Source organism: Sebastes umbrosus, chromosome 8 (assembly GCF_015220745.1).
Source record: "Sebastes umbrosus isolate fSebUmb1 chromosome 8, fSebUmb1.pri, whole genome shotgun sequence".
Classification (NCBI taxonomy): Eukaryota; Metazoa; Chordata; class Actinopteri; order Perciformes; family Sebastidae; genus Sebastes; species Sebastes umbrosus.
In genome coordinates this window covers 3498126-3525713 of record NC_051276.1, presented here as the reverse complement: position 1 = coordinate 3525713, position 27588 = coordinate 3498126, and the positions used below count along the sequence as shown (strand labels likewise).

The following is a 27588-nucleotide window of genomic DNA, read 5'->3' as shown; positions in this document are numbered from 1 at the left end:
ATCATTTGAACTGTGTGTTTTTAATGCAACCACTATAGATGACAATAACAAAGTGCAGTACAGTACTGTGTATAGTACCCTCCCTGCCCCGAAAGATAGGGCTCCCCCGGAAGCCACGGTGTAATTCGAACACTGTAATTTACTGTGTATATAATGTTTTTTGTGTATAAAATATTAAACATTGAATGACATCAGATCTAAAATGTTATTCCTTCATTTAGCGCAGAGATTTCAAAAGTGGCAGATAACATTTCTGAGTGGCAGACAAAGAAAAAAAATCGAGTCTACTGCATTTGTGCAGTGTGAGAAATGAAAGCTGGACAGGCATAGCAACAGTAACTAGGGGACAGGGGTTAGCGAACGGCCAATTGATGTTAACAAGAACAATAACTCTGAATTAAGATGATCTTAGTTAAGATGATCAGTCATTTCCCCGCCACTGAATAAATATCACTGCTTCACATGCTCAATGAGGACACATGCACGTCAATGGATAACACAGTATAAACACACCAGTAGCGATGATTTGTGATCCTTGATGTTGTGGCTAAATGGACTTGGCACACTTGATGCACAGGCCACAAGAGCTGAGCAGCAGCAGGGAAAATTCCTTTAAATGAAGATAAAGGAGGGATGATGATGACAAATAAAGGGGGCTAATTATTCACCAACGGGTGAAGCTATCTCATCTAGTTTTACTTCCAACCAATTTACTGTAGTCTAGACGATCTCATTCAGTAGAAGCGTAGGAAGCTATATAATATCTCGAGTCCTCTGCTCTGAGGCAGGAGAATATTACATCCTAGTCAAACCCTTCATTGTGATTTTCTAGCGGTTATTCTGAGGTGTTTGAGAAATACAGGCCCTGGTCTGCAGAGCTTCTCCAGGTCAGAGGGAGAAGATGCCAGCCGAGCCTGTGGGCCGGGCTCCTGCCCTCAAGCAGTCCTCCACCCCTGGGTGGTCCTGCGGGCCCCCACTACTTCCCTCACTAATCCAGGTCCAGGAACTGCTCAGCAACAATGTCCATAGCTGCAGAGGCCTTGATTGAGCTCCCTGCAGAGCCAGAGTCCACAAACATCTGGGGTATGTCGTTCCCAAAATAGATTTTGCTGTTGGTTGAGATGGCCTTGTACTTCATTAGCTGCAGGTACTCCGGTGTCAACTTCATCTGCAAGAGGCACAACAGAATTCAAATTCCAGTCCCCATTAGTCCCGGCTATGGTGGGCGATGTGTATTTGTGTTATCTCGTTACCTTATTGGCCTCTGCAGCTTTCTGTGATGTATAGAACTCTGCATCTGCCTTGGCTCTCTCCCGGGCCAAGTAAGCGGAGTCTATGAATCAGAACAAACAAACAAACGGTCAGAGTTAACAAGCTGTAATAAAAGAAATCCAAGCTGCTTTACTGCTCAGAAAGTAGGAGGGCTGGCGTAAATGTTGCGAGTTCCAGCTAAACAACTGGTTCCCAAGCTCAAACAGCAAACCAGTACTAAAAACAAACACGCTTGGAAATAAAGCAGTTCTGATTGTTCTTAGTTTAAGTGCTCAGCATGTTTGGTTCGTTCTTAGGAATCACACATTTTGACTTGCCCTAGCAGGAAAAGCACACGTGGTAAAACGGTGTCAATAGCTGTTTCATAAGTGGCCTTGTCAACATAAGCCCTGGAATAAGCACATCGAAAAGGCATGTAGTGATTATACATGTTATTACATGTGAAGTCAAAAACTGAGCCTGTTTAGGATACAAACAGTGGTGGGAAGTAACTAAGTACATTTACTCAAGTACTTTATATACGGACTGTACAATTTTGAGGTACTTATACTCAGGGTCTGACATTTTTCTGACTTTTTTTTGCGCATATTTCAGACGTATTTCCAGACTTTTATTCAGACATATCAGCCTTTTTTCTGACATATTTCAGATGTTTTCAGACTTTCATGCAGACACATATCAGCCTTTTTTTGCATGTATTTCGGCCTTTTTTGGGCCATATTCCGTATTTTTCACACTTTTTTGGGGATATTTTGCAGACATTTTTCCTACTTTTTTTGGACATTTGCCAGACGTTTTTCAGACTTTTATACAGACATATATCTGCCTTTTTTCTGACATATTTCAGCCTTTTTCGGCCATTTTTTCGGCCATACTTTGGCATAAAATCATCAGGACAGGACACCCGCCACTTTGGCAGACAGGGAAAACGCTGGGGATGGGACTAGAGAACCGGCTCCTAGTTGTCTGAGTTCTTGGCATCTCATGCCTCCGTGTCCATCGATTCCTCTGTATTGATGCTTTCCGACAGTTACGCATGCACAATGGCGCATACGCACGCTGTGTCATGTTTCAGTTTGTTTGGGACCGGAGCCACGGCGGAGAGAAAAAAAGAACAGCGTGGTGCTAGTAAACCTGAGGGGGACGCAGTTTAGTTTTTGGTGAGAAACTTGAATAAATCCAGTTGTGTGAAGGAGATGTTTTCACAACAATATAAAATAGATATTAGAGAGAAAAATGATGACCCTTCCTAACACTAGCTCTAAACAGCTTGCCAAGATTTTTTTTAATCAAAGCAAATATTTAAAAAATCATGATCATTGTGTGTTTTTATGCAAATAACCACTATAGATGACAATAACATAATACAGTACAGTACTGTGTACAGTACCCTCCCACCCCCAAAAAATAGGGCTCACCCATAAGCCACGGTGTAATTCCAACTCTGGAATTTACCAAGCATAAAACATGTTTTTTGTGTAAAATATATTGAACATTGAATGACATCAGATCTAAAATGTTATTCCTTCATTTAGAGCAGATATTTCAAAAGTGGCAGATAACATTTCTGATTGGCACACAAAAACAAATACTAAAGTTAATTTCAGACCCTGATTGTTCTACTTTACAATTTATCATACTTCACACTTCTACTTTTACTCCACTACATTTATCTGACAATAGTTACTTTTCAGATTAAGATTTCACATAAGAGCTTATATAATATAATAAGGGCTGTCCAAGTTAACGGGATAGTAACGCGTTATTAATGCAATTTACGATTTAAGGGGGGCTCAGTTTTAAAGCGAGAAGAGTGAGGATACTGGTATCATATGAAACTAGATAACTTAGAAAAACCTAAGGAATCCATTGGTGCCAATCAGGTCATACTAGATATGTTGTGAAATCGACGCTAAATTCTGGCAGGAAAAACTGTCATGTCAATTTTCAAAGGGGTCCCTTGACCTCTGACCTCCAGATATGTGAATGAAAATGGGTTCTATGGGTACCCACGAGTCTCCCCTTTACAGACATGCCCACTTAATGATAATCACATGCAGTTTGGGGGCAAGTCATAGTCAAGTCAGCACACTGACACACTGACAGCTGTTATTGCCTGTTGGGCTGCAGTTTGCCATGTTATGATTTGAGCATATTGTTTTATGCTAAATGCAGTACCTGTGAGGGTTTCTGGACAATATCTGTCATTGTTTTGTGTTGTTAATTGATTTCCAATAATAAATATATACATATATTAGCATAAAGCAGCATATTTCCCCACTCTCATGTTGATGAAGAGTATTAAATACTTGACAAATCTCCCTTTAAGGTACATTTTGAACAGATAAAATATGTGCGATCAATCCCGATTAACTATAGACAATTGTGCGATTAATCCCGATTAAAAAATGTAATTTGACGGCCCTAAATACAATGCATTGTGAAGTTTAAACCAGTGGTTCCCAACCTTGCTGGTTTGTGACACCTTACAAAATAGTTGCACAGTATGTGCTTGGGGCACTACCTTACTTCAAACTAATTCCTTTTTCACGTAGTGTTTACATTATTTTGTACATTCCCTCACTCTCTCCCTAGTTGGCATCAGTATTAAAGGACCAATATGTAATATATTTACTGTAATAAATCATAAAATTATCATGATGTGTCATCAGAGATTAAGGAAATATGCTACATTGACATACTGGCTTCTCAGACAACAATGCTACAGCCTGGATGTTCTCCTTTGAAATTTCCATTCTGGTCCGGAACGCCTGTTTTTGTTTTGGATCTGTGTGATCTCGTCCACTGCCCATTTCAACACCCCGTTACCACATATGAAACAGATTGGCACTCAAACACAGCCTTCAGCAGCCATGGAAGCAAGTAAACCAACTGGATCAACAGAGATAACGTTAACGTTAGATTCTACCCGACCGGCCGAAAGCCTCAGCACATCTCTCTGTGGTCCGTGTGCAGCTGGTCATCGTGGCAGCGAGTATTTGAGACACACAGCCGCTGAAGTGATTCCAACTGCTGCTGCTGGCCAGAGACTAACGCGGTCGTGTCTAGAAGGTAACCTTCAAGTTAAGAAAACTTGCACTAACTGTTATCAATCACACCGGAGAAGCGGACGGAATGAATTTGGACTGCTGTTACCCATTTTAAACGCTAGCTGTCAGTCCTACATATTGTTTCTTTAAAGGGGACATATCGTGCTCATTTCCAGGTTCATACTTGTATTTTGGGTTTCTACTAGAAGATGTTTTAATTTTCAAAACACAGTATTTTTCTGATCCTTTCTGTCTGAATATACCTGTATTCACCCTCTGTCTGAAGCGCTCCGTTTTAGCGCCCGTCTCTTTAAGCCCCCCTCCAGAAAAAGCTTGGTCTGCTCTGATTTGAAAAGGTAGTTCTCAAGCTGTGGGAGGTATAATCTAATGAGCCTGCATGTGATATAGGAAGGGGAACCAAATCTGAATGGGTTGTTGAATCACATATTTTCTGATCCAGGCAGCCCACAAAAAAACGGACAGGGCACTCCAGATACCCAAATGCACAAGCACTGAAAAAGGGAGTTTTTCATGCCCTTTACGAAACGAACAATGTGAGATAATATTTTAGTTAGAGGGGGCATTTACTTTTACTTGTAATAAGAGTATTTTTACATTGTTGTACTGGTCCTTTTACTTCAGTAAACGATCCGAGTACTTTGATACAAACCTTCGATTAGAGAAATCTTTTTTTCCGTTTCCTTCTCCATGACTTTCTGTCCGAACTTGATCTCTGCCACTTGTGCCACTTTCTCAGCCTCTGTAAAACAAAGAAGCATATTTCCATGTTTCAACCCATAGTGTGTATGAGACACTTCTCCTTGATTGTTTGCTTTTTTTCTCTCTCACCTATCACAGCTTTGATCCTTTCTGTTTCTGCCTCCTTCTCCACAACCTTCTGTGTCTGTTGAGAGATCAGCAGCTTCGTCTTCTCACTCTCCCTGCAAACATTAAAGGTCCCATTTTGTAAAAAGTGAGATTTTCATGTCTTTTATATGATAAAGCAGGTTTGAGTGATATATAAATACTGTGAAAGTATCAAAACACTCATCCATGGAGAAATACGAGAATGAGAAATGCTTGTTAACAGCGACACCTGTGGCTGTTAAGTCAACGAAAGTCAGCGTCGCGCTCGCTCTAAATATACATGAACCAGCATAGCTTGTAACAGTGAGGCGACACACGTCAGCTAAAACCACAATATCACTTTATATTTCAACTGCTTGGCAGTAATGTTAGCTGACCAGACGAAGGTCTCTCCATGAATCAATGCTGATCCTAGTGTTGGCTTTTCCTGCCTCAGCCTCCCGACCGCGGCCGCAGGAAACAGGGGAGACACCGGAGTTTTGGTCGGAGACGATAACGTTTCTCTCTGCGGAGCCCCGTCACTTCACAAGACACGGGAAACCTCTGTTGGTCTGGAGGAGCTGCAGCAGTTATTTCTGCACAAACGTCCACTGTACATTCACTAGATATTCTCAGAGCTAAACTAACTCTTCTGCAGTGTGTAGTGTGCGCGCATGCACGTGAGAGTGGAGCGAGTGAGAACGAGCGTGGTGTGTGAGTGAAGGCAAGCAGGCAGAGGAGCAGAGACTCTGGCCCTGGAGACCAAAGCTACGGTCTCCCCCGCGTCCTCAGACCGCGGCAAACACAGTTTTGCAAGACGGGCTTCACTAGATACAACTTTGCGGTTTTGGTGCTTCCGTGTAGTTTGTGTTGGAGTCTGAGTCTGAACAGTGTAGCCACAAGCGAGCGTGTATGGGACACCGACCCGCAATGATTTATACGTGTAAGAAGTTACAGTCTCTTTAAAGCATGTAAACATGGTCTAGTAGAAACCCAAAATACAAACATGAACCTGAAGATGAACATATGTCCCCTTAACACACACTTTAACATTAAAACATCCCCCCCGACCCCCCCCCCCACCCACACACCCACACACGGTGTTTCCACTACTTTCACCGACATCTAAAACTTTAATTTTTCTGTGTGGTGACATCATTTCCAGAATAATTCCTCCCAACTTCAACATATGCAGAGGTGTCACCTGTGTGGGTGTGCAGGACCTTTAACATTTGTATTTATATTTAAGATGCATCCTTACGCCTGGGGCACACAGCCCGCTTCAGACTCGCCTGACGGCAGCGTCACGTCGTGGCCGCGTCATGCCCACCTAGGGTGTTCACACTAGACGCGAGTTACCCGCGTCTCGGGAGCCTGTCGGCTACCTGTCAGCTGTGTTTTTGCTGCTGCTGACAGCCCTTTCTTTCTACATAGAGTTTGCCTTTTAATGGCCATTTAACTTCATAATAAATGTGATTTACATTTATTTAAGACAAAAAAGGGTAAGAACTGTGTGGTAATTTGTAAATATTATTAAAAACAAGCAAATAAATTCATACATAAATATTAATATATAGCCCATATAAATCCCTCTTTTCTGTCAGTGAAGAGGGATTTATATATATATATAAATCCCTCTTCACTGTCAATGAAGAGGGATTTCTATGGGCTATATATATATATATAAAAATCCCTCTTCACTGACAGTGAAGAGGGATTTCTATGGGCTATATATATATATATATATATATAAAAATCCCTCTTCATTGACAGTGAAGAGGGATTTCTGTGGGCTATATATTAATACAAAAAACTGCGCCTTGATGGAGAAAAACACCTGAAGTATTTCAGAATGAGCGCTGAACAAATGGACAATTTACTTTCATTGATTGGAGCTGACCTGACCAGGCAGACAACAACTTACAGGGCTGCCATTGAACCAAAACAGCGGCTTGCCTTCACACTGAGGTAATTATAACTATTTCAATTTATGGACCTGCATTAATAAAGACCAGAGTAAATATAAGTAAATTGTTTTTTTTTTATTATTATAAAACAAAGCAAAATAAACAGTTTCGTTATTTGTTAACCTTTAGAAAACGAAAATTATTATTAAATATCTTAAAAAAAATTAAACACCTCTAAAAGAAAGAACAATAAAGTTACGTGGTGTTTGTTTTGAGAGAGAGAGAGAGAGAGAGAGAGAGAGAGCATCGGAAAAATACTGCCCATCACCTGATGTTCTTATAACCTATTAACCCAGTCTATTATATTTATAGCATATGTAGGGTTTCTGCTATGACTACTACAGTGTTTACAAAATTAAAAGCCTGTACTATATTAACTTGATGGAAACCTGCAAGTACACCACTGCTTTATTTAGAGTATTTCAGAATAAAAGCATTGTGTTAACGAATGCATGATTCTGTGCACTAAAAACGCTAGAGGGCTTTTATTTTGAAATCTAGATAGGAAGTGTAAAATATTGATGGTCAGTGACATATTCTACAGATGTCTAGACATGGAAACTGTAGTAATCTTGCTGGTATGATGTTCATATACTGTCAATAGATCACCTTCACTGTCTGTTGCTGCTGGGACACGCAGCCGAGGCGAGCGGCTCGCGTGTAAAATAGGCGAGCCTTCTATTCTATAAAATAGACGCGCGTCTGAAATACTCTAAATAAAGCAGTGGTGTACTTGCAGGTTTCCATCAAGTTAATATAGTACAGGCTTTTAATTTTGTAAACACTGTAATAGTCATAGCAGAAACCCTACATATGCTATAAATATAATAGACTGGGTTAATAGGTTATAAGAACATCAGGTGATGGGCAGCATTTTTCCGATGCGCTCTCTCTCCCTCTCTCTCTCTCCCTCTCTCTCTCTCTCTCTCTCTCTCTCTCTCTCTCTCTCTCTCAACAAACACCACGTAACTTTATTGTTCTTTCTTTTAGAGGTGTTATTTAATTTTTTTTAAGATATTTAATAATAATTTTCGTTTTCTAAAGGTTAACAAATAACGAAACTGTTTATTTTGCTTTGTTTTATAATAACAAAAAAAAACAAACAATTTACTTATATTTACTCTGGTCTTTATTAATGCAGGTCCATAAATTGAAATAGTTATAATTACCTCAGTGTGAAGGCAAGCCGCTGTTTTGGTTCAATGGCAGCCCTGTAAGTTGTTGTCTGCCTGGTCAGGTCAGCTCCAATCAATGAAAGTAAATTGTCCATTTGTTCAGCGCTCATTCTGAAATACTTCAAGTGTTTTTCTCCATCAAGGCGCAGTTTTTTGTATTAATATATAGCCCACAGAAATCCCTCTTCACTGTCAATGAAGAGGGATTTATATATATATATATATATATATATATATATATATATATATATATATATAGCCCATAGAAATCCCTCTTCACTGTCAATGAAGAGGGATTTATATATATATATATATATATATATATATATATAGCCCATAGAAATCCCTCCTCACTGTCAGTGAAGAGGGATTTATATATATATAAATCCCTCTTCACTGACAGAAAAGAGGGATTTATATGGGCTATATATTAATATTTATGTATGAATTTATTTGCTTGTTTTTAATAATATTTACAAATTACCACACAGTTCTTACCCTTTTTTGTCTTAAATAAATATAAATCACATTTATTATGAAGTTAAATGGCCATTAAAAGGCAAAGTCTATGTAGAAAGAAAGGGCTGTCAGCAACAGCAAAAACACAGCTGACAGGTAGCTGAGACGCTCCCGAGACGCGGGTAACTCGCGTCTAGTGTGAACACCCTAGGTGGGCATGACGTGGCCACGACGTGACGCTGCCGTCAGGCGAGCCTGAAGCGCGCTGTGTGGCCTGGGCGTTAGCCTCCTGCACTCTAGCCCTGTTCCTCGGAAAAAAACGTCTAAAATAACTACCAAAAATGCATCAGGACCAGCTCCTAAACCATATATGCATACATGTGAAAGGTCAGAAGCTAAGATTTATGACTAGATTTTACGCAGACTAAACTATATTACCATGGGGATAATCACAATGGATCAGCAATAATGTTTTTATCCTTGTCTAATATAAAATCTTAATTTCAAAGGCAATATCACCATTAAAAGAAAAGGTCCCATGATGCAACTGAATGTATCCTACTACTCTTTGACTACAACTGTAACTATAAATTTGATGAAAACACACGAAAATATAAAATTTTTGATACAATTTATAAAGATATGTTTAGGCCCTCTCCATGTTTACATGCTTATCGTTGACATATTGACTGTTTACTGGGAGTTTTACTACATATTTCCATATAGCCATGTTACAAATAACATAAGCATCCCCAAAACATTGAAATAGTATTTAACACAGTGAAGACTGATCAATATGAGCAAAGAGATCCATGCTATACGGCAGATAAATGCAGATTGCAAGGGTGGAAAAGTGCACTGTAATCCTCAGACCCAGGAGGACAATGGTGTACTATTTGTTTGTGTCCGTCTCTAGTGGCTGAATGAAAGGGCGAAGGGCAAAACCTCCCCTGACACCAAACTACTCTTCCCCACCCCCCCAACCGTCTTTCATTCTGGCTGTCTAATGTTTCATGATGATCGCTGCAGAACTGTAAGAAACTAAAATCTGCCGTTTTGGGGCGAAAATAACGCTAACATGCTTTAGTGAAATACTTTGACAAGAACAGATTTATGTCAGTGTGACTGTGAAATGTGAAGTTTCACCGTTTCGTTTTGCCGTCCCCGTGTGTGAGCCGAGTCGAGGTGTGTTCAAGTGCGTTGGAAAGCTTGGAATTTCTAGTTATTCAACGATATCAAGCATATTATTGTAGCCTTATGAGAAAATGATCGCGGATCTTTTGATCCCAACTTAGGAAGTTTATTTCTGTACAACTTTATTGTTAAAATACTTCATAATAAGACATAGTTTGGACTACATACAGTTGGTTTCAGGATTCTGAAAGCTTAAGACCTCAGGTTTTCAGAACAGTACAACATTCACGTTCTATAAATAGATGATTATGAAATAGCAGCATTTTCTAACTACATCACGGGTTGCCCCCCGGTACCGGGGGGGCTCTCAGGTTCTAGAGGTTAGGAGCGTTATTATTATTTTAGTGTGATTGTGAGGGTCTTTAATTAAAACTCCTGGACCACCTATGGAAATCAGTGCTTCTATGGTGCATTTACAACATGGCACTCTACCCGTGACTTTAATTACCTTCAAACGGTGGACTTTGGCTGACCTGAGGGATCCGGATTGGTTTTCCTTCTCAGGCACCAGGTTGGCTACGTCGGAGCTTTCCGAAAAATCGGAGTAATCCTTTGTAATTATGACTTGGATGCTGATGTGAATGGTACATATTTATGGTATGGTCAGAAAACGCAGCATGAACCCACCAAGCACTGCACTCTCACAGATTTGAAATGACATGCGTGATCTGGACTGAGGCATTTCTTTGGCGATGATCAGGACTTCATATAATAAAGAGCTAGACACTGTGTTTATTACTATATGCATGTTAGCTTGTTCTTGGCAGCTCCGGTGTTTTGTGTTTAGATTTCTGCCAACATTTTTAACATCACAATGAAAAAAAAAAGAAATTAAGCAGATTTACTGAAGGTGTGCAGAAAGCAGCTTAAAAAAAAGTTCTTGAGAGCGCCCTGAGGCCTGGCAACATGCCCTGGAAATCTTGGCTTTGCATCTTCATGCCTTTGCCTCATTGGAAGCCGTCCTATTACTATGTGAACCACATTAATCGGGTTCATCTCTCGAGTGATCCTTCTAAATTAAAACAAAACCCTGGGCTTATTTCCATAGTCTGAATCATCTTTTCTTTAACTGATAAAGCCTGTTTACATCCGATAACGTCCGGTCGTGTCACTAACGCCAACGCTCAGATTGTCTCACAGGCTGTATAAACAACACTGAGTTTAAACATGACTGTCAACTTAGAAGAAAGTGAAACCAAAAGTATGCTCATCCAAAGACTAGTTGTTTACCTATTCAAATTGCAGTAGATCAAATTTAAGTCAAGATGTAGCTCTGAGAAAATCTAATGCTGTTTTGCAGGATAAAATGGATACAGATAAGAATCTTAACGTGGGAAACCGGCAACGACTTCTGTGATTGTCTGACAGCTTGTGTTGCTGCCCGCTGAACCATCATTTACAGGAAATGTTGACACTACCTTCCCAGATTACAGCAATTCAGTTGGTGAGTAATTGGTACCATAGCCCTCAGGAATGACAAAATCGACAAAAAAACATGTAAAGGCCAGATGATGAAATATTTTTCTGAAACAGCTGATTGGTGACGTGTACAAGAAGTGATTAGAGAGGAAAGCGCAACTCCAGAGCTGCTGCAGCTTATTTCTATATTCCCTCTAGTCTCAGTTTATCACTTGTGACTGTGTGAGTGTCTGATTCATCACTAACAAAGACAGTTGTTCAACAGGAAGAGAGGGAGTTTAGAAGCTCTGATGAAACAGTGAGTGTATGTATAGACATTTGAGTTCATTTTTAACGACAATTGGCGAGAAATTCAACACGTGTGTAGGTAACAAAGTAGACCAGTTGACACATGCATGTTGCATCAATCAGGCTTTGTGTAGGTTTTGGGCCAGAAGTCAGACACACAAGTTTGACTTTAAATTTAACAATATCGAAATTCTGTCCTCTGACTTCTGTCACTTTCCACGGTGGCCGATGCCTCACAGTGCCTCCGTGACCTTTATTACATCTCACTGTAAATCCTCAGTTTCCTCTCCTTATCACAGTTGATGTAACAAAGCACATGCTGTTGATTTATGAGGCCGGAGTAAGATGCTCGCAGACTGACATGAAACAGCAGAGTCTTGCAGGACTTAGCAGGGCGAGAGAGTTGGATGAACATCAGGTCCATCCACTTGGGAGGGAAAGTTACACAACACACGATTCAGGAGTTCGGGGGGAGGGGACATTCCTTAAAAAAAGAAAAAACTCACATGAGCTCGTAGTTCCTGCGAATGCTCTCTGGGATGTTGGGTTTTGTGACACGGACCGCCTGTGGACCAGTGAGACAGACAAACAAAGACAGAAATAGAAACAGTCAGACCCTGAAGTAGCCAGATAAAGGCAGCGGGAGAATTTAAAGCAACACAACGATAAAAAGAGGTTTTCACCACCAGGGTATTATCTAAAAAAAAAAAAAAAAAAGGAAGGCATTTTGAGAGGAGCCCCGAGACAAAGGCAGTCCTGTTTAAAGGCCCTCTGAACTCTGTGGAGATTATTGGTTTCCCGGAAAGTACAGAAAAAACATGTTATTCCAACTGTGTCTAGAGATTTACAGGAAACACAAGGCCAGAGTATTAAAGCCCAGTGGAGCCTTTAACACCCAGGAGTGAAATGTGTGCATCTCTGTGGGTGTGGGTGTGGGAGGGGGAGGGGGAGGGGGTGGGGGGACCACTCAGGCTCCTTTCAAAGTCAGTCATGATGTTGTCCTTTATAAAAACTCCTCGGACAAACAACGTTTTGTGTTGTTATAATAGAGTCTACAGGAGAGAGGCTTTATAGAGGCTGTGAAGGTCAATACAAGGTTGAAAACTGTAAAAAGACTCTCAAGAACTCTGTATCCAGAGTTTCATTAGGTTGACATTACTATTAATATCATCAATACCCCGGTTCTGTACCGCAGTCCAGTCTGAGTTTAGATGTCTTTTAGCTGTTTTATAAGTATCATTCTGAAGAGAGACAACAAGGTGACAAAGGTAGAAACTAGGGCTGTCAATTGATTAAAATATTTTATCGTGATTAATTGCATTAATTCCAATTAAACCTATTTTTTACTTTTCAAAATGTACCTTAAAGGGAGATTTGTCAAGTATTTAACATTCTTATCAACATGGGAGTGGGCAAATATGCTGCTTTATGCAAATGTATGTATATATTTATTACTGGAAATCAATTAACAACACAAAACAATGACAGATGTCGTCCAGAAACCCTCACAGGTACTGCATTTAACATAAAAAATATATGCTCAAATCATAACAACATTAACAGCTGTCAGTGTGTCAGTGTGCTGACTTGACTATGACTTGCCCCAAACTGCATGTGATTATCATAAAGTGGGCATGTCTGTAAAGGGGAGACTCGTGGGTACCCATAGAACCCATTTTCATTCACATATCTTGAGGTCAGAGGTCAAGGGACCAAAATTTAGCGCAAGTTTGGAGCGTTATTTAGCGTCCTCCACGACAAGCTAGTACGACATGGTTGGTACCGATGGATTCCTTTAAGTTTTTCTAGTTTCATATGATGCCAGTGTCTTCACTGAGCCTGCTACGACCTAAAAATCTCAAGTAGCATTAATGCCTTAAAGAAATGAGTTATTATCGCGTTATATTTGACAGCCCTAGTAGAAACGTAACCTTCTTAGTAGTTAACCTCTTCCACTCCTCGAGGACGCTGGCACCCTCAGCTGTCTTTACTGTCCATCAGAGGCTGTAGCAGGCTCAGGTTTTATAGCTAGAGGGGAAGGTACTGGTAGCACAACCACAACAAGGTCCCTTGACCTCTGACCTATGGTTCTATGGGTACCCACGAGTTTCCCATTTACACTAATTCCATACAGTTTTGGGCATAAACCATGCAGTTTTTGACTGCAGTATAAATGTCTTATTTTCGTCTATTCTAAAAATGGTTTTAATTGTATTCACCTGTGATGATGTTAGTCCCCATAGTAGCCATTTCAATGTAGTGAGATTTTTTTTTTAAATTTGACCTCACTGTATAAAATGACCTATGATGACCTCTAGGATAATCACAGCCTCATGAAACTTTACAACCACAAACTAGAGACCTAGAGCATTCAGAGGATGGATGGCTCTCCTAGCTAGACTGACAATAAGGGGATTTCTGAGCAGTTTACACAAGAGAAGTGCTCGCCATCCAATCTTGGATTCTTGCAGAAATCTCCAAATGGCAAAAGTTTTTGACACCAAATCACAGCATGGCTTTTTCTATGGTGTTCTTAATGTGGTATTTTGGAGGGATTATTGATCATTTTTTATCAATTCTTGAGAGGTAAAAAATACTTTACATTTAGCATCAAATCTGTGTAACAAATGGTATCAACCCAAAAATTGCAACTTTTGAGACTTAATAGAGCATGGGGATGACCATCATATACTTCTATGATAATGTTTTAAACACTTATACACTACATACAATTTATTTATTTTAATTAATTAATTATTTTTTATTCCTGATTTATGACTAGAACATCTTGACACACAGTGCTCAGCTGCACAGCAAATTAATCTTCCCAGCTTTCAGATGATGTACTGTACATCACTTCTATACGACATCTACTGCTGACCTGCTATCTTCCCCTAGAGACACCCTGTACCCCCCTAAAAAAGAGAGGAATGGGTCTATGTTAAAGAGGGGTGGAGTGGAAAAGGTTAAAGACACAAGTTAAACAGAAAAATGCAAGCAATACTTTGTCAGTCCACTGTATCTGGATTTGATCACAGACCGTGTCACAACAATAAATTAATAAAATAAATTAATAAAATAAGCTGCCAGAGCTGGAAGCAAAAACCTAAAATATTGATAATAAAATGGTTGTAGATAATTTGAATTTATATGGCGGCCTTAGTTTTGATCAATAGTTGGAAGATGATGAGAAGGACGCAAAATCAAAGAGCTCAATCACTTAGAGAAGTCGAGGCGGTCCTTAATGTGGTCCAGGACACATTCGCGTACGCACCGCTAAAAGAATGTGGCCCAGATCACCTCTGGATGTGGTCTGAGCGATCGCATCTCAATGTGTCCTCAATGTGTCTTGGTGTGCGTTCACACCTGAACTTAGAGCTGTCCACTTGTGATCGGATCACCCGGGACGCGTGTTAATACCAGGTCTGAAAACCACCATGAAAGAGATCGTTTAAAGCAGAAGAGGGGTTTGAAGACCCGGGGGGGGGACTAAACTGTGCCCAGTTTAATCTTTTGAAACATACCGATCTCAAATCCCTAAAAAAGGCTAAAGCTTTCTACATCCATCCAAAGAGGAGTTAAAAGTTAAGGGAGGTGTGGAACTCTTTGGAGCTAATGGGTGTCAATTAGGTGGATTCCATGCTGACACGTTATTTCATCCAGTATATTCTCAAAGCTTTTTATAATATCACTGCCCCATCCAGACGACTAAATCTGACTTTTGAGTGTTCCGTTAAATGAATAAGTCTGTTAATTTACGCATTCACACATTGGCAATATTTTCTTCTGCCAGCTGTCCTTCCTGCATTTGGCAGCCTCAGCTGTGTTACTGTTAGTCTGGATTGTGTGTTTAACTTCTTCGTATTTGTCTAATATTATAGTTTGCTCTTCCTTTGTAAAATGTGCCTCTCTGCCTGTCTGTCTGCGAGTCTGTAGACTTGTCCATGTTTGTGATTGGTCACATGCTGCAAACACCGCCCCGTTTGTGTGAACGCGCTCGTGACCAGACTGAGAAACCCTGAGTTGATTTACCAAGTTGATAACCAGCGTCGTAGGACCGTTTAGCGGGATCTCGTTTGTTAGGGTTAGTGAAGCCAGATAACGAGAAGGTACTCTGGGTATGTTGAACTTGCTTCGTAGTACAGGCCTCTGATGTCAGATGAGATGAGATGTGGCTACAAGCTCCAAAAGCAAACCTGTTGTTATACATCCATGTGCTGACATGAATACATCCATCCAGCATCTCTCAATGTAAGGTCACATCAATCAGTTTTGCAAAGGAATAAAAAAAAAAATGTGCATCAATTGTCAAAAAACGGTCAGGGGCTTAGTTTTGGCCCAAATGGACCCGAGACGGTCTTGATCTCAGCTGCTGGACTTGACTAACTTGTCTTGTCTTGTCTTAACTTTTGGTGGTTTTACTGTACCTGTATGATGAGTCCGGGTGCCATGTTTGTTAGGTCCTCTTGCAGTGTCAACTTCAAGTTTTCATCAATTTGGTCTGTGGGGGTAAAGCACGAGAGAGAGAGAGAGAGAGAGAGAGAGAGAGAGAGAGAGAGAGAGAGAGAGAGAGAGAGAGAGAGAGAGAGAGAGAGAGAGAGAGAGAGAGAGAGAGAGAGAGAGAGAGAGAGAGAGAGAGAGAGAGAGAGAGAGAGAGAAGGCAGGTGAGCTGAACTCAGTAGAACTGGTTTAGTTTGATTAATAATTGTAGAGTATAGAGATTCTGAAAAACATTTTTGATTTTTAGTAGTTTAGTATTTTAATAGTTTACGTGTAAAGATTAACTTAGTCAATACTTTATTTCATTTACAAAGAGATGCGTCCTCAGTGTGTGTTCCCTTTCAAAGTAGTGCTGAAGATGTTAGATGTAACAGGGACTGTGATAAATACAAATGTAGATCCCATTGTCCTGATTGCATAAACTTTTTTCCCTGAGATTTAATGCATATAATGTGTTCTTTATACTATGACAGTTTTCCTAAAATTATATTTTTTTTAAAAATCACAATATATCACCTTGCTTGGGTGATGTGATGTACATTTAAAATTTTTGGTATTCGGATATTCTTTGTTGTTTTTGTTTTAACCCACCAAGATTAAAAATATGCATAAAACACACCAAACCAATAGGAAAATGCTTCTTATTCAATAACAAACAACAATACTCTGGAATAGCCGAATCCTTAAAAATTAATGCATTTAATTAAACCGAAAGACGTGTTGCAGCGCTATGCCGTCCATCTCAGCCGAGAAAATTCTGGCTGAGTGCTTCCCGAGTCGTGTCGTAGAGACGAGCCAAGAGCCTTCTTCGCCGTTGCTTATGTCAGAGCGAAACCCACGCCAGGCTCGGACCTACAGGGCAGAGAGGAAGCCTCCGCAGGCCACATTACGCAACGGGCTCGCAGACGGGCACTGCCGGGGTCTGCAGCCTCAAAACGCCACTGTTTAGGAGGGGAGGGCTCGCAAGACGCGGAGCGCGGACAGAGGAGTGTCACATTTTTTTGTTTGAAAAAAGCATGTGTGTGGGGAAGCCTCTGACTCGGGATTTGTGCTGCTTTAATGACGTGAGTCCGTGCTGCCTACTAACAGAGGTTAAAACGGTCATGGCAGTACCGAGAGGCCAGACACACAGCCGTCCAATGTTCAAAATCAAAGTGAGCACTACAAATATTGAGCATCACATTTTCTTGTAAAAAGTCTGGTGTAATTGGGAACACCGGTCACAAGTTATTTAACCAGTGGGGAAATTTCCACACTGTGGCCACCGAAATCTAAACGAATGGAAGTAAAAACATGAGAGCATTCTGCATCAGGATCCCCATAAGTAGAGATTGATACCAATGAACGATTTTAAATTAATACAAGTTCTTTACTGGTCAGAACTGGAATACCGATACACTATCAGTATTTGAACGTGACTCACTTTAAGTCATTGTAACACAGCTAGAAGGAACTTTTAATGTGCTTACTGTAAATACCCCTCAAAATGATGATGCGTATGTACACTGTAAGTGTCTCATCATCATTACGCCATGGTTGTGTTCACCTTCTGTGGACTATGGTTAGAGATAGTTTATAACATTCACAAGGAGTGGGCTCACTTAAGTAAAGTGCATATGCATAGCAGTTGTTGTGTGTAACAGGGCACTGCCCACATAATGAGACAAGCCATACAAATGTAGGGCGGTTTGAAGCCCTCGGCTGTAGGCCGACTACATCCTGTTTATGCACATGTACCTTTAATAAAAGCTGAGACGAGGTGTTTCCAATTAGTAGTTAGGTTACGCCCGGTCTGCAGCACTTACCAAACAAGCCGATGTAGACCTCCTGCAGCGAGTGAACGCTGCAGAACTGGTTGAGCTCATGGTGAACCTTGTTGAATATCAAAGCTTTGTCGTAGTCGGCTGTGAAGTTCCTCACTATGTCGAACACTGCAGAGAGGGAAAGAAGTGCTCAGTCAGTTCAGAGATGACAGCAAACACAGAACACACATATAGCACAGTATGTAGGGCTGGGACGATACACCTATCTCCTGAATCAATATCCGATACTTAGGTGCCAATTCAATATGTATTGCGATTCTACAAGGATTGCGATTTGATATTATGATTTACTATGTTGTTTTTTTGTTTTACTTTTTTAACACTAGACCACAGGAACAAATGTCATTCTTCACTTCTAGGGACTTTTACTTTGGAAAATATCTAAACTGGTACAGTAAAAATGTTTGATTTTCATTATGTATGTAGTCAGAGATGTCCTGAAGTCAAATATTTCAGCCATTGTCAGGAATTATTTATACATTATTTCCAGCAGCCCAAAAATCAAAGAATAAAGACATTTCTCCTCACAAATTACTGGTATTTTCTTTTTAATTTATAAGGGAAATGTAATGTTTTATACTTCTGGTGAATATAATCTAAGCAATCTTCCATTTCCATATATGTATTTTATAAATACAGTTCCCTTTGTTAACACCTTATTTTGAAAACCGGACGTAGTCACAGGTGTATACTCTAACTTCTCTTAGTCCGTCTCTAGCTCTCCCATCAGCTCCGTTCTCTTTATCCATCCATGGTCAGCTCCATCGGGGCCGTTTGAATGTATTTAACATAAATGTCAGTATATGGGTGCTCTACAGTTGTAGCGTCGGCTGATTTCACCACGGAGATGAGAGTGACGGCTGGCTTGACCGCACGTTACTGCAATATGATAGCGTTTCCTGTCTATGACAGAGTTAGCATGTATCTTTAGCCATGATGTCTAGCTCTGCTTTTCCTGTCAATGTGTGAAACCCAAAGTGTTTCCATCCTTTACTGGATGTGTAGTGTTTACCATGCTGGATTTAAAATGAAATGTGAGGGTGGACCTTCCGTCGTTTTCTACTTTCTCATTTCAGCTCCCTGCAGCTCGCTGCGGTTTGTTTTGTTGACGGATACGGAACGGAGATGACATCACGTTACTCAGACTACAACAATAAAAGCGGTAACTTCCTGCTACCTTTACATAGACTCAAATGAAGCAAATATATCGCTTCTGGCATTAAAAAATGTATTTCAAAATCCAAAAGAAAGAAAAAAATAGTGATACAAAGAAGAATCTGTATGTGAATCTGCTGGAGCCAGCTGCAACAAAAAACAATCCAACATGCCTGTCAGTGCCAAGTTGCCTTCAGATGTGAAAATAAATGAACAGGGAGTTACTTTGACTAGAATACTTTGTTTGATGTTTTTGGCCCGTAGAACGCTGGCGAGTTTACCTGCTGTTGGAACGAGGTAGTTCACCACTTCTATACGGTCAAAGTAAATCATCACTCCTCCACTGAAAGAAAGCAAATACATAACATGAACTAACTGACAGGAGCTTTTATTCAAAACACCAGTACAAGATAAGATAAAAGGGTTTGTATTTTCAGTCTGGATGAGGCCAGCGTTGGTGTAATACTCCACCCGATGTACTGTGTGGGAGTGTGTAGGGTACAAGATGAATGCTCATTGTAATAAGTAGAGTGCAATGTAGATACCACTTAAGCCAATCAAAACAGCAGACCTACCCTGTGCCGCAGGGTACATTCTTCACCTCGTCTGTCTGCAGCGTCGTCTGCGAGACAAAAACAAAGATTCACGTTTTAATTCATTTTTCCACGTCACAAAAACGTGCTCCTGAAATCACAATAAAAACACCATAATAGACACACACTAGCAGGACTGGGAGTAAATCCATCAACACCGTATGAAATCAGAGAGTTCAATATGTTCAACTGAAGAAACCTGGATCTCAGTCGTACATACAGGACAAATGCAGTCACAGGAAGTCCTGGTCAGTATCATGGATTGCAATGCGACACCACTAAGAGCTGAATCAACATCTCTACGACACAATGTGTCGACACTAACTCAACGTTATAACCTTCACAAACATTACAGGGCTGTTGCACTGCATTCGTACGTCCGTCCTTAAAGGTTAGTAATGGACGAGGAGATATCGATAATGACGCAGGTTTACGCACATTTCAAGACATTCAAACTTTCGCCATTCGGGATCCTCATTTGTTTTTATCTGTGGTTGAGATCAGCTATGACCTTGGTGGCTGATACGGACTGGTGTCTAATTTCCTATTCAACACAATTCCATGTAGATCAGGTTCCAAAAGTCTGGTGGCCAGAATAAAGTTTTAATGAAGGCTTCTTATAGGCTTCTTTCTTTGGACAGTGTTTAGAGAAATAACATCTGCAACTGGCAATCAATGTGGAACAATATTTCTTTTTGCAGCCCCAATCAGTTTGTTCATTATACATTTCTACACAGAGCTTATTACTAAGCAAGTAGACCCTCCCCAGAGTGCTCTTTCTGTCAGTTTTATGAATGGAACTCCACTATAAATATGATTTGGTAATGTCCTGCAGTCCTCCTCTTAATGGAAGGAAGTAGTGACTATTTTAAAAACAGTCCTGAGCAAAACTACCACATGTTCACTGTGTGCAGCATGTGATAGTGGGCATAAGCACTTGTGGATATTTTAAATCTTGAATTTGCAACTGCTAGAATGCATTGGGGCTAACATGCCCAATATTAAATTCATACATCACACTATGTAGAGGGGTTTGGACATATTTATGTCTATACTTATCTTTTCCTTTCAGAGTTTCACTTACACACCCACATTCAAAAACAAAACATCCACCCCTCCGAAACTAGTGAACTAGTCTAACAACAAGAGTAAGGATATTTGCATATTACTATCAAACAGGAAAGTAACAGATGAAGCATACACTTCCTAATATGCGTATATGTATATATACACCATAACATACATATATTGTATATATTTACAGTATTAGGGCTGTCAAAGTTAACGTGATGACGCGTCGTTTTAACGAACTTGGGATTTTCAGCTTGTAGCGGGCTCAGTTTTAAAGCTAGAGTGAAGATACTGGTATCATATAAAACTAGAAAACCTAAGGAATCCACTGATACTAACCAGACTAGCTTGTCATGAAGGAGGCTAAATATCGCTCCAAACTTAAACTAAATTTAGGGAGGAAAAACTGGCATGGCCATTTTCAAAGGGGTCCCTTGACCTCTGATCTCCAGATATGTGAATGTAAATGTGTTCTATGGGTACCCACGAGTCTCCCCTTTACAGACATGCCCCCTTTATGATAATCACATGCAGTTTGGGGGCAAGTCATAGTCAAGTCAGCACACTGACACACTGACAGCTGTTGTTGCCTGTTGGGCTGCAGTTTACCATATTATGATTTGAGCATATTTTGTATGCTTAATGCAGTACCTGTGAGGGTTTATGAACAATATTTGTCATTGTTTTGTTTTTGACAGCCCTAATCTGGAATAATATTCATTTCTTTTTGCAACCCCAGTTTGTTCACTATACATTCATGCACAGAGCTTATTACTCAGCAAGTCGACTATTTCTAATGAAGGACAGAGCCTCCCCCAGAGTGCTCTTTCTGACAGTTTTATAAATGGGACTCCCATATTTATATATATATATATATATATATATATATATATATATATATATATATAAATATGATATGATATTGTCCTGCAGTTCTCCTCTTAATGAAGGAAGTTCGGACTATTTTAACAGTCCTAGGCAAAACTATCACATGTTCCCTGTGTGGAGCATGTGAAATCAATTCTTCTTTGCCCGCTCCAAAACAGTAGCCTTCACTGTGCTGTCGTCCTGGATGTATCATGGCTGCCACTGGCAACTACTGTTTTAGAGCGGCGAAGAAGAACTGCTTGCAGGTAGTTTGTCAAGTAGCAAACAACAACAGTGCGGTGCCGGTGGAGAGTGTAATGGCAAGATTTCACGGTGGATAATCCAACATATAGAACGGCGATATGTACAGTATGTAAGGCTTCCGTTTCGAGGGGTGACGGAACCCTAAGAGGGTGTGTGAATATTGCACTCTACACAGGCTGTCCGCTGAGGAGACAGCTAAGAGAATATTTATTCCTAGCTTCATTTATTTATGTTCTTTGTAACTGACAAACTGAATAATAAAATAAAGATCTACTGCATTCATTCTCTGGATGTATTTGTTCATGTTTTACAAAGGGTTTAACCTGAGCCAGGCCATGCAACAAAGATAGTAATCGTATCATAAACATACATGGTCAGGAGTAAACAGCTGTTAAATAATAAAAACAATGACGATGTTTTTTTATCACGCGATACCAATTCCGATACATTAGCATGCGTTATCGGCCGATACCGCATGTTCAGGTATCAGAATCGGTATCGGGAAGGAAAAAAATTGTATCGAAAATATCTAAATAATATATATATACATACATCCTCATGTGTCTACATACATTCTATGATTTTAGGCTATAAAAAAAAAATGACTTCACTTGACTCACCTGAACTGGTTTGTAGGTGGTGATAAATGGAAGCATAAGATGGAAACCAGGGCCGCTGGTGGTGGTCAGGAGAGCCCCTCCCCTGTGGCACACACACACACACACACACACACACACACACACACACACACACACACACACACACACACACACATACACACATACACACACACACTGTTGATAGTTATATCTTAGAATTAAACTCCTGGGGGAATTTTAGCTTCTATCTATTAAAGACTCGGGCCTTTGCCAAAATCTGTTAAATCTTCGCCTGAGCCTTTATTTAGGAGAGAAGAGGAGCAGTTATGGTATTTTAGACAACGTTAGCTGTCAGGACTCAGGGGCTTTCATTGTCCTTTACGCTACTGCTGACGGCATGTACAGATATTCCTTCTTTACTGCCCACATACTCGGGGTTAAAGATAAATTTATTTTCCCAGAGGAACTTCTTGATAAAGAATCAGTCTTTATTCTTGGATGTCGCCATTATGACTCACAAGAGACCACAGTCTTAATGGCACCTTATCATTTGTTTAAAGCATTCCACTGAAAGGCGATAGCTGATCGTATCTTGTTTGTTATGAAAACTCTGATATTTATTACATGTCTGTGCAAGTAATAAGACCTTAAATACTCTACCCTAAGAAGACACAGAACCACCGCTGGCTTTTTTGGCAATGTTAATGCTCAGGTATTTATGGTAGTCGCTGTTTAACAGTTAAGTTGCTCATGGCGAACACCTTTGAAGCAGATGCTAACCCTTTTTTATAGACTCAGTTTCACAACAGAGCACTTTAACACTAATGTTTCAGGCATAAAATAAAAAAACAACATGTGCTGCAGTCTCACCTGTAGTAAACTCCAGTGTGTCCCTCGTCAATCTTGTGCACGGAGGCTAAGAGCGCTGCTCCACCGAGGGCAGCGATTATTGAGAATATGGCACCCCACTGTGCCATCCTGGCAAGCAGACAAAGAAGACAGCATGGGAAAATGAGCAGATGGGAACAGAGTTTCTCGTTTGGTGTTTACACAAAGTCCTGCCTTAATTGCAATCAAATGCTCCCAACTACAAGTACTAATAGATTCTTTCTATCTACCCAGTCAGTGGCTTGTCTCGTACTGTAGTAACACATTGGAATTGGCTTCCTGCTCACTGGGTTATCTCCTCTCAGCTCAGGCTTAGCCAGGCATCGGCTGGTACTCAGTGACCTTGTCACACTTTAAGAGGATTGAGGCTAAAGTGCGAAAACATTGTAACCTCTCTTCACACATGAGATGAATCTGCCAGTACCATCTTCAACAGTATCAACATTCACACATGTATGATAACGTTTACTTGAGGTAGTTTAAGCCGATGAGCGGGATGAGGTGCTGTCTTAGTTAAGGATTTGCAGAGATACAATCTGGTGCCCCTGCTGGTTCAACACTGGACCTGTCTCAGAATCACACTGTTTATACAACAATGTTTATAAGATAGTTGTATGTTAGATCCAATTAAATATACTGTAACACCTTCTTCACTGATGGTTAAAACTATAGGCCAGCACAAAAATCACAATTACTGACATAAACTAACATGTTCTGAACAGACATATTACAAACACCAACAAAAAGCAATATTTGCATTTTGGAACATAAAGCAGCCAACTTAAGCAGCAGTGGGCAGAATTCAGGTAAATATGATTTAAAAAACGTTATTTTTTATAAAATATATCGTGACAGTAGTGCATGACAGGTAATCTGAAAAAAAAACATGTGCATCCGTGTCCTCCGGTGCTCCTAATGGCATCTGAACGATTTCACAGAGAGAGTTTGTGACCCTGCAGCCATGTTGAGATCAGTTGAGCAAATACTAATCACCGCCCATCAGCCGCGTCACAAACTTTCTCATTTTAAAGCTAAACAGTACACTACAAGATGTTTCTGAAAACATTTTACGCAAGACATAGGCATTACAGTAACAGAATATTGATTCATATTTGATCAGCGCTGCGTAGTTTGACTGTTGAATAGGAGTTTGCAAGTGATTGACAGCTGCCTCTGTTGAATGAACAGCCAATAGGAACGCTCTCTCTCTGAAATGACCTGTGATTGGTTAAAGTCTCCCGTCACAGGCTAGATTTTCAAAAGCCTGAAAACAGAGCCATGAGGATGAGCAGAAGTCTAGTTTTCGCTTTCCTTCTTTGTAACACACTGGTCTGCAACTATTTGTTTTGATGCTGGTCTGCTGGGAAGTGATTCTAAATTTGAATGGAAACAAACAACTTATAATCAACTTACTTGCAACAATAAATGTATGCCCTGACAATAACACGTTAGATAGTGTGCAGCATGTATAGCTCTACTGACATCCTGAATAGACAGAAGGGAAAGAAGTGAACACTCAAATGTGGAAACGATATCGTGTTGAATCAGAACAGTGTTTAAAATCTGGTATAAATAGAAAGCTTCATATGGCAGTTTCAGAATAAAACTAAATCATCGACCAACAGAACCGGTCAGAATGAAATCTCATGTTTTCGTAAAGTGACGGACTCAGTTTCCTGTGCTTCACGGAAACGACCGCAGCCTACAGCAGGTCAAAGTTCAACATTAACACATCATCAAAACACATATCATGTTGGGTACAGACGTACATACACACGTATGCCGAATGACAGGGGTGAATCTAAAGATCTGTATACAGTCGTTAAGTAATCAAGTTATGACAGATATGTATGATTTATTAAACAGACAACTTTAAATAGCCATATATGTGAACCTAGTTTGGTTTCGATGGCTCCTGAGCTAACGTTAGCTATGATAGCATAATGTATATTATTGCTGCCTAAGTAAGACCAGTCTTCTCCAACAGCGGACCCGTTTACCGACACCATCAGTCCCCTGGATGTCACACCGTAACGATAGCAACACTTCACTGTTCCCGTCAGAGCAGCACAGCGACTCATATTGATTCACCTCTGCTAACGCTGCAAGTTAGCCAAACAATACCAGCACCGTTTATCTCCCTTTGCCGTGCAACCGTCACATTAAATGAGACGGGCGATACAGAGCGCTTGTTTACATAGACGGTGACACAATGTCCTTGTTGCTCTGAAGGTCTTACCTGTAGATTAACCCGTGAAGACTCTGAAGACTCTATAGCAACAGATCAGAAGCAGGCAGCACAAGGCACCTGCTACTTCCGCTTCTGCGTATTCTTCAGTTTGGCTTTTTGGCGTCCACTTGTCGCATTAGCGCCCCTCGTGGGCACTCCACTAACAGCTTCTGTTGTCTGCATACATTATTTTCAATACATTATTTAGAAAATCTAGTACAGTAGTTATAAACATGTTCAGCTTTTTCATTACATATCAATATATATATATTTCACAGCATAAAAATAATATGAAAATAAACTAAATTGCACAACTAATAAAATGTAAGAAAAGGAAAGGAAGATTAATAATAAAAAAAAAACAATCAGGGTCTGTCAGACAATTAAAATAAATTTGAAATGTCTACATAATCTTATAGTTTTTGCCAATTTAGAATTTTTGAGTTTTAAGTTTTCAATCGTAGTCAAATATGTTTTAAAATCAGTATCTTTAAAAGTGTAAAAAGAGGGTAGTTTTTTAAGCCATATCACAATATTTTGCTAATTTATTAATCAAATTAATTATGTGAATTTGTCGTTGGCATACATAGACACACACGATTACGTTTGGGCCCCCTTTTGGCCACAGTGGCTTGAGCAGCCGTCTGGCCTGCTTCAGTAAAACCGAGGCAAATATGATCGACGTGTTTATTTGAAATTAAATAAACTATTTACAGTACTTGCAAAACAGGATGGACAATTTAGATTTCGCAGTTCACACTGCCTGTATGTCTCTGGAGTGTGGGAAGAAACCAGAGTATTCAGAGGAAACCCACAGAAACATGAAACTCAAGACAAATGTGCAAACTCCACACAGAAATGCACTGCTTGATTTCCATGATGAGCCCCAGGCTGGATTGGGCCTTTTTGTTGACAGAACTGTACTGCAAAACAGCTGGTTAGGAGGACAGAGACCAACAGGAACACCAAGTGTGAAGTATTCCATTTATTGTCTGTCATAATGGAAGCAACATGCACTGTTTTTGTTCTTCCCATAAAAAAGAACATAACATACTTTGTTCAACAAGGTTGAGAATACACACTCTAAGGCATCCCTGTGGCTAAGGGGTTAAAGAGGATGACGATGAAGAACACTGTCCCTGCTTCAAGTCCAGCGGGAGATCTTTTTTTTGCACCGCTCTCTCCCACATCTCTCTGCTGCTATCCAATAAAGGCATAAAAGTCCCCAGAAATAATGATGAAAAAAAACCACTCACACACTCTGTGGTTTAGTTATGTCACCCAATAGCATCCCTGAAATGTGGCATTCATGTCTTCCTGGTTTTCTCACCACTCCTTGAAACTAGTTTTTTTTGTTGCAGATGTTTGTTGTTGTTGTTATTAGGTTTCTTCTACTATCAACCTCAGTTTCCTCATGAGTTTATGAGCTGGAACCCACAAAACCTGAGCTGAAAGTCTCTTGTTAATGAGCCTCCGTTGGTATTTCACTACAGCATGTCCAGCCTTGCTTGACATGGAAGTAATTCTATACCTTTTATTGCTGAACTTGAATCACAACAACTTACCATAGCGTCTCCTGTCTATTATAGTGGCATTAAAATGTCCATAATGTGTACACAAATTTGTATCAACAACTTCCAGCTACAGATGTTAAGAATACAAAACTAGACCGTGATTCACTGGGTTTCACCTATCTGTGAATACTGATGACTCCTGCTTGTTAGTGTTCTAAGATCCAACACTAAACACTGTGATCTTAGTGTGATCAATACTTAACCCCCTGAGATCTGCGGGGTCGCGTGTAATCTCGACGGACTTTACTGTCTTTCAGAGGCTATGGTAGTTTCAGTTTTACAGCCAGAGTGAAAATATCATTTGAAACCAGAAAACCTGATAAGCCATTGGTACCAACATTGTCATACTGTCAG

At 40.1% G+C, this 27588-nt stretch overlaps 1 protein-coding gene across 3 annotated transcripts; it reads right to left on the bottom strand.

Annotated features, from left to right (window-relative positions):
* erlin2 (ER lipid raft associated 2) lies at positions 1-25804 on the bottom strand. Of its 3 annotated transcripts, none has more exons than XM_037776779.1 (12): positions 25670-25803; positions 23413-23520; positions 22564-22645; positions 19724-19770; positions 19430-19491; positions 17976-18101; positions 16098-16171; positions 12177-12235; positions 5172-5263; positions 4993-5082; positions 1254-1333; positions 1-1168 (listed from the first exon to the last, which is right to left on the bottom strand). In XM_037776779.1, exons 2-12 carry the CDS (start codon positions 23517-23519, stop codon positions 989-991), a joined length of 999 nt encoding a protein of 332 aa, XP_037632707.1. In that variant the 5' UTR covers position 23520; positions 25670-25803; the 3' UTR covers positions 1-988. The 3 variants fall into 3 exon arrangements, with proteins under 3 accessions (XP_037632707.1, XP_037632708.1, XP_037632709.1); XM_037776780.1 differs by lacking the exon at positions 25670-25803 and adding an exon at positions 23661-24137; XM_037776781.1 differs by lacking the exons at positions 1-1168; positions 1254-1333; positions 4993-5082; positions 5172-5263 and adding an exon at positions 10994-12097 and having other exon boundaries at positions 25670-25804.
* Positions 25805-27588: the final 1784 nt, after the last annotated feature.

Coding starts and splice junctions, on each gene's coding strand:
- erlin2 (XM_037776779.1), bottom strand. CDS start 23,519: ATGGCACAGTGGGGTGCCATATTCTCAATAATCGCTGCCCTCGGTGGA. Junction 12,236..16,097: donor CACCCGGACTCATCATACAG/GTACAGTAAAAC, acceptor ACTGGTCCACAG/GCGGTCCGTGTCACAAAACC. Junction 5,083..5,171: donor AAGGATCAAAGCTGTGATAG/GTGAGAGAGAAA, acceptor TTTGTTTTACAG/AGGCTGAGAAAGTGGCACAA.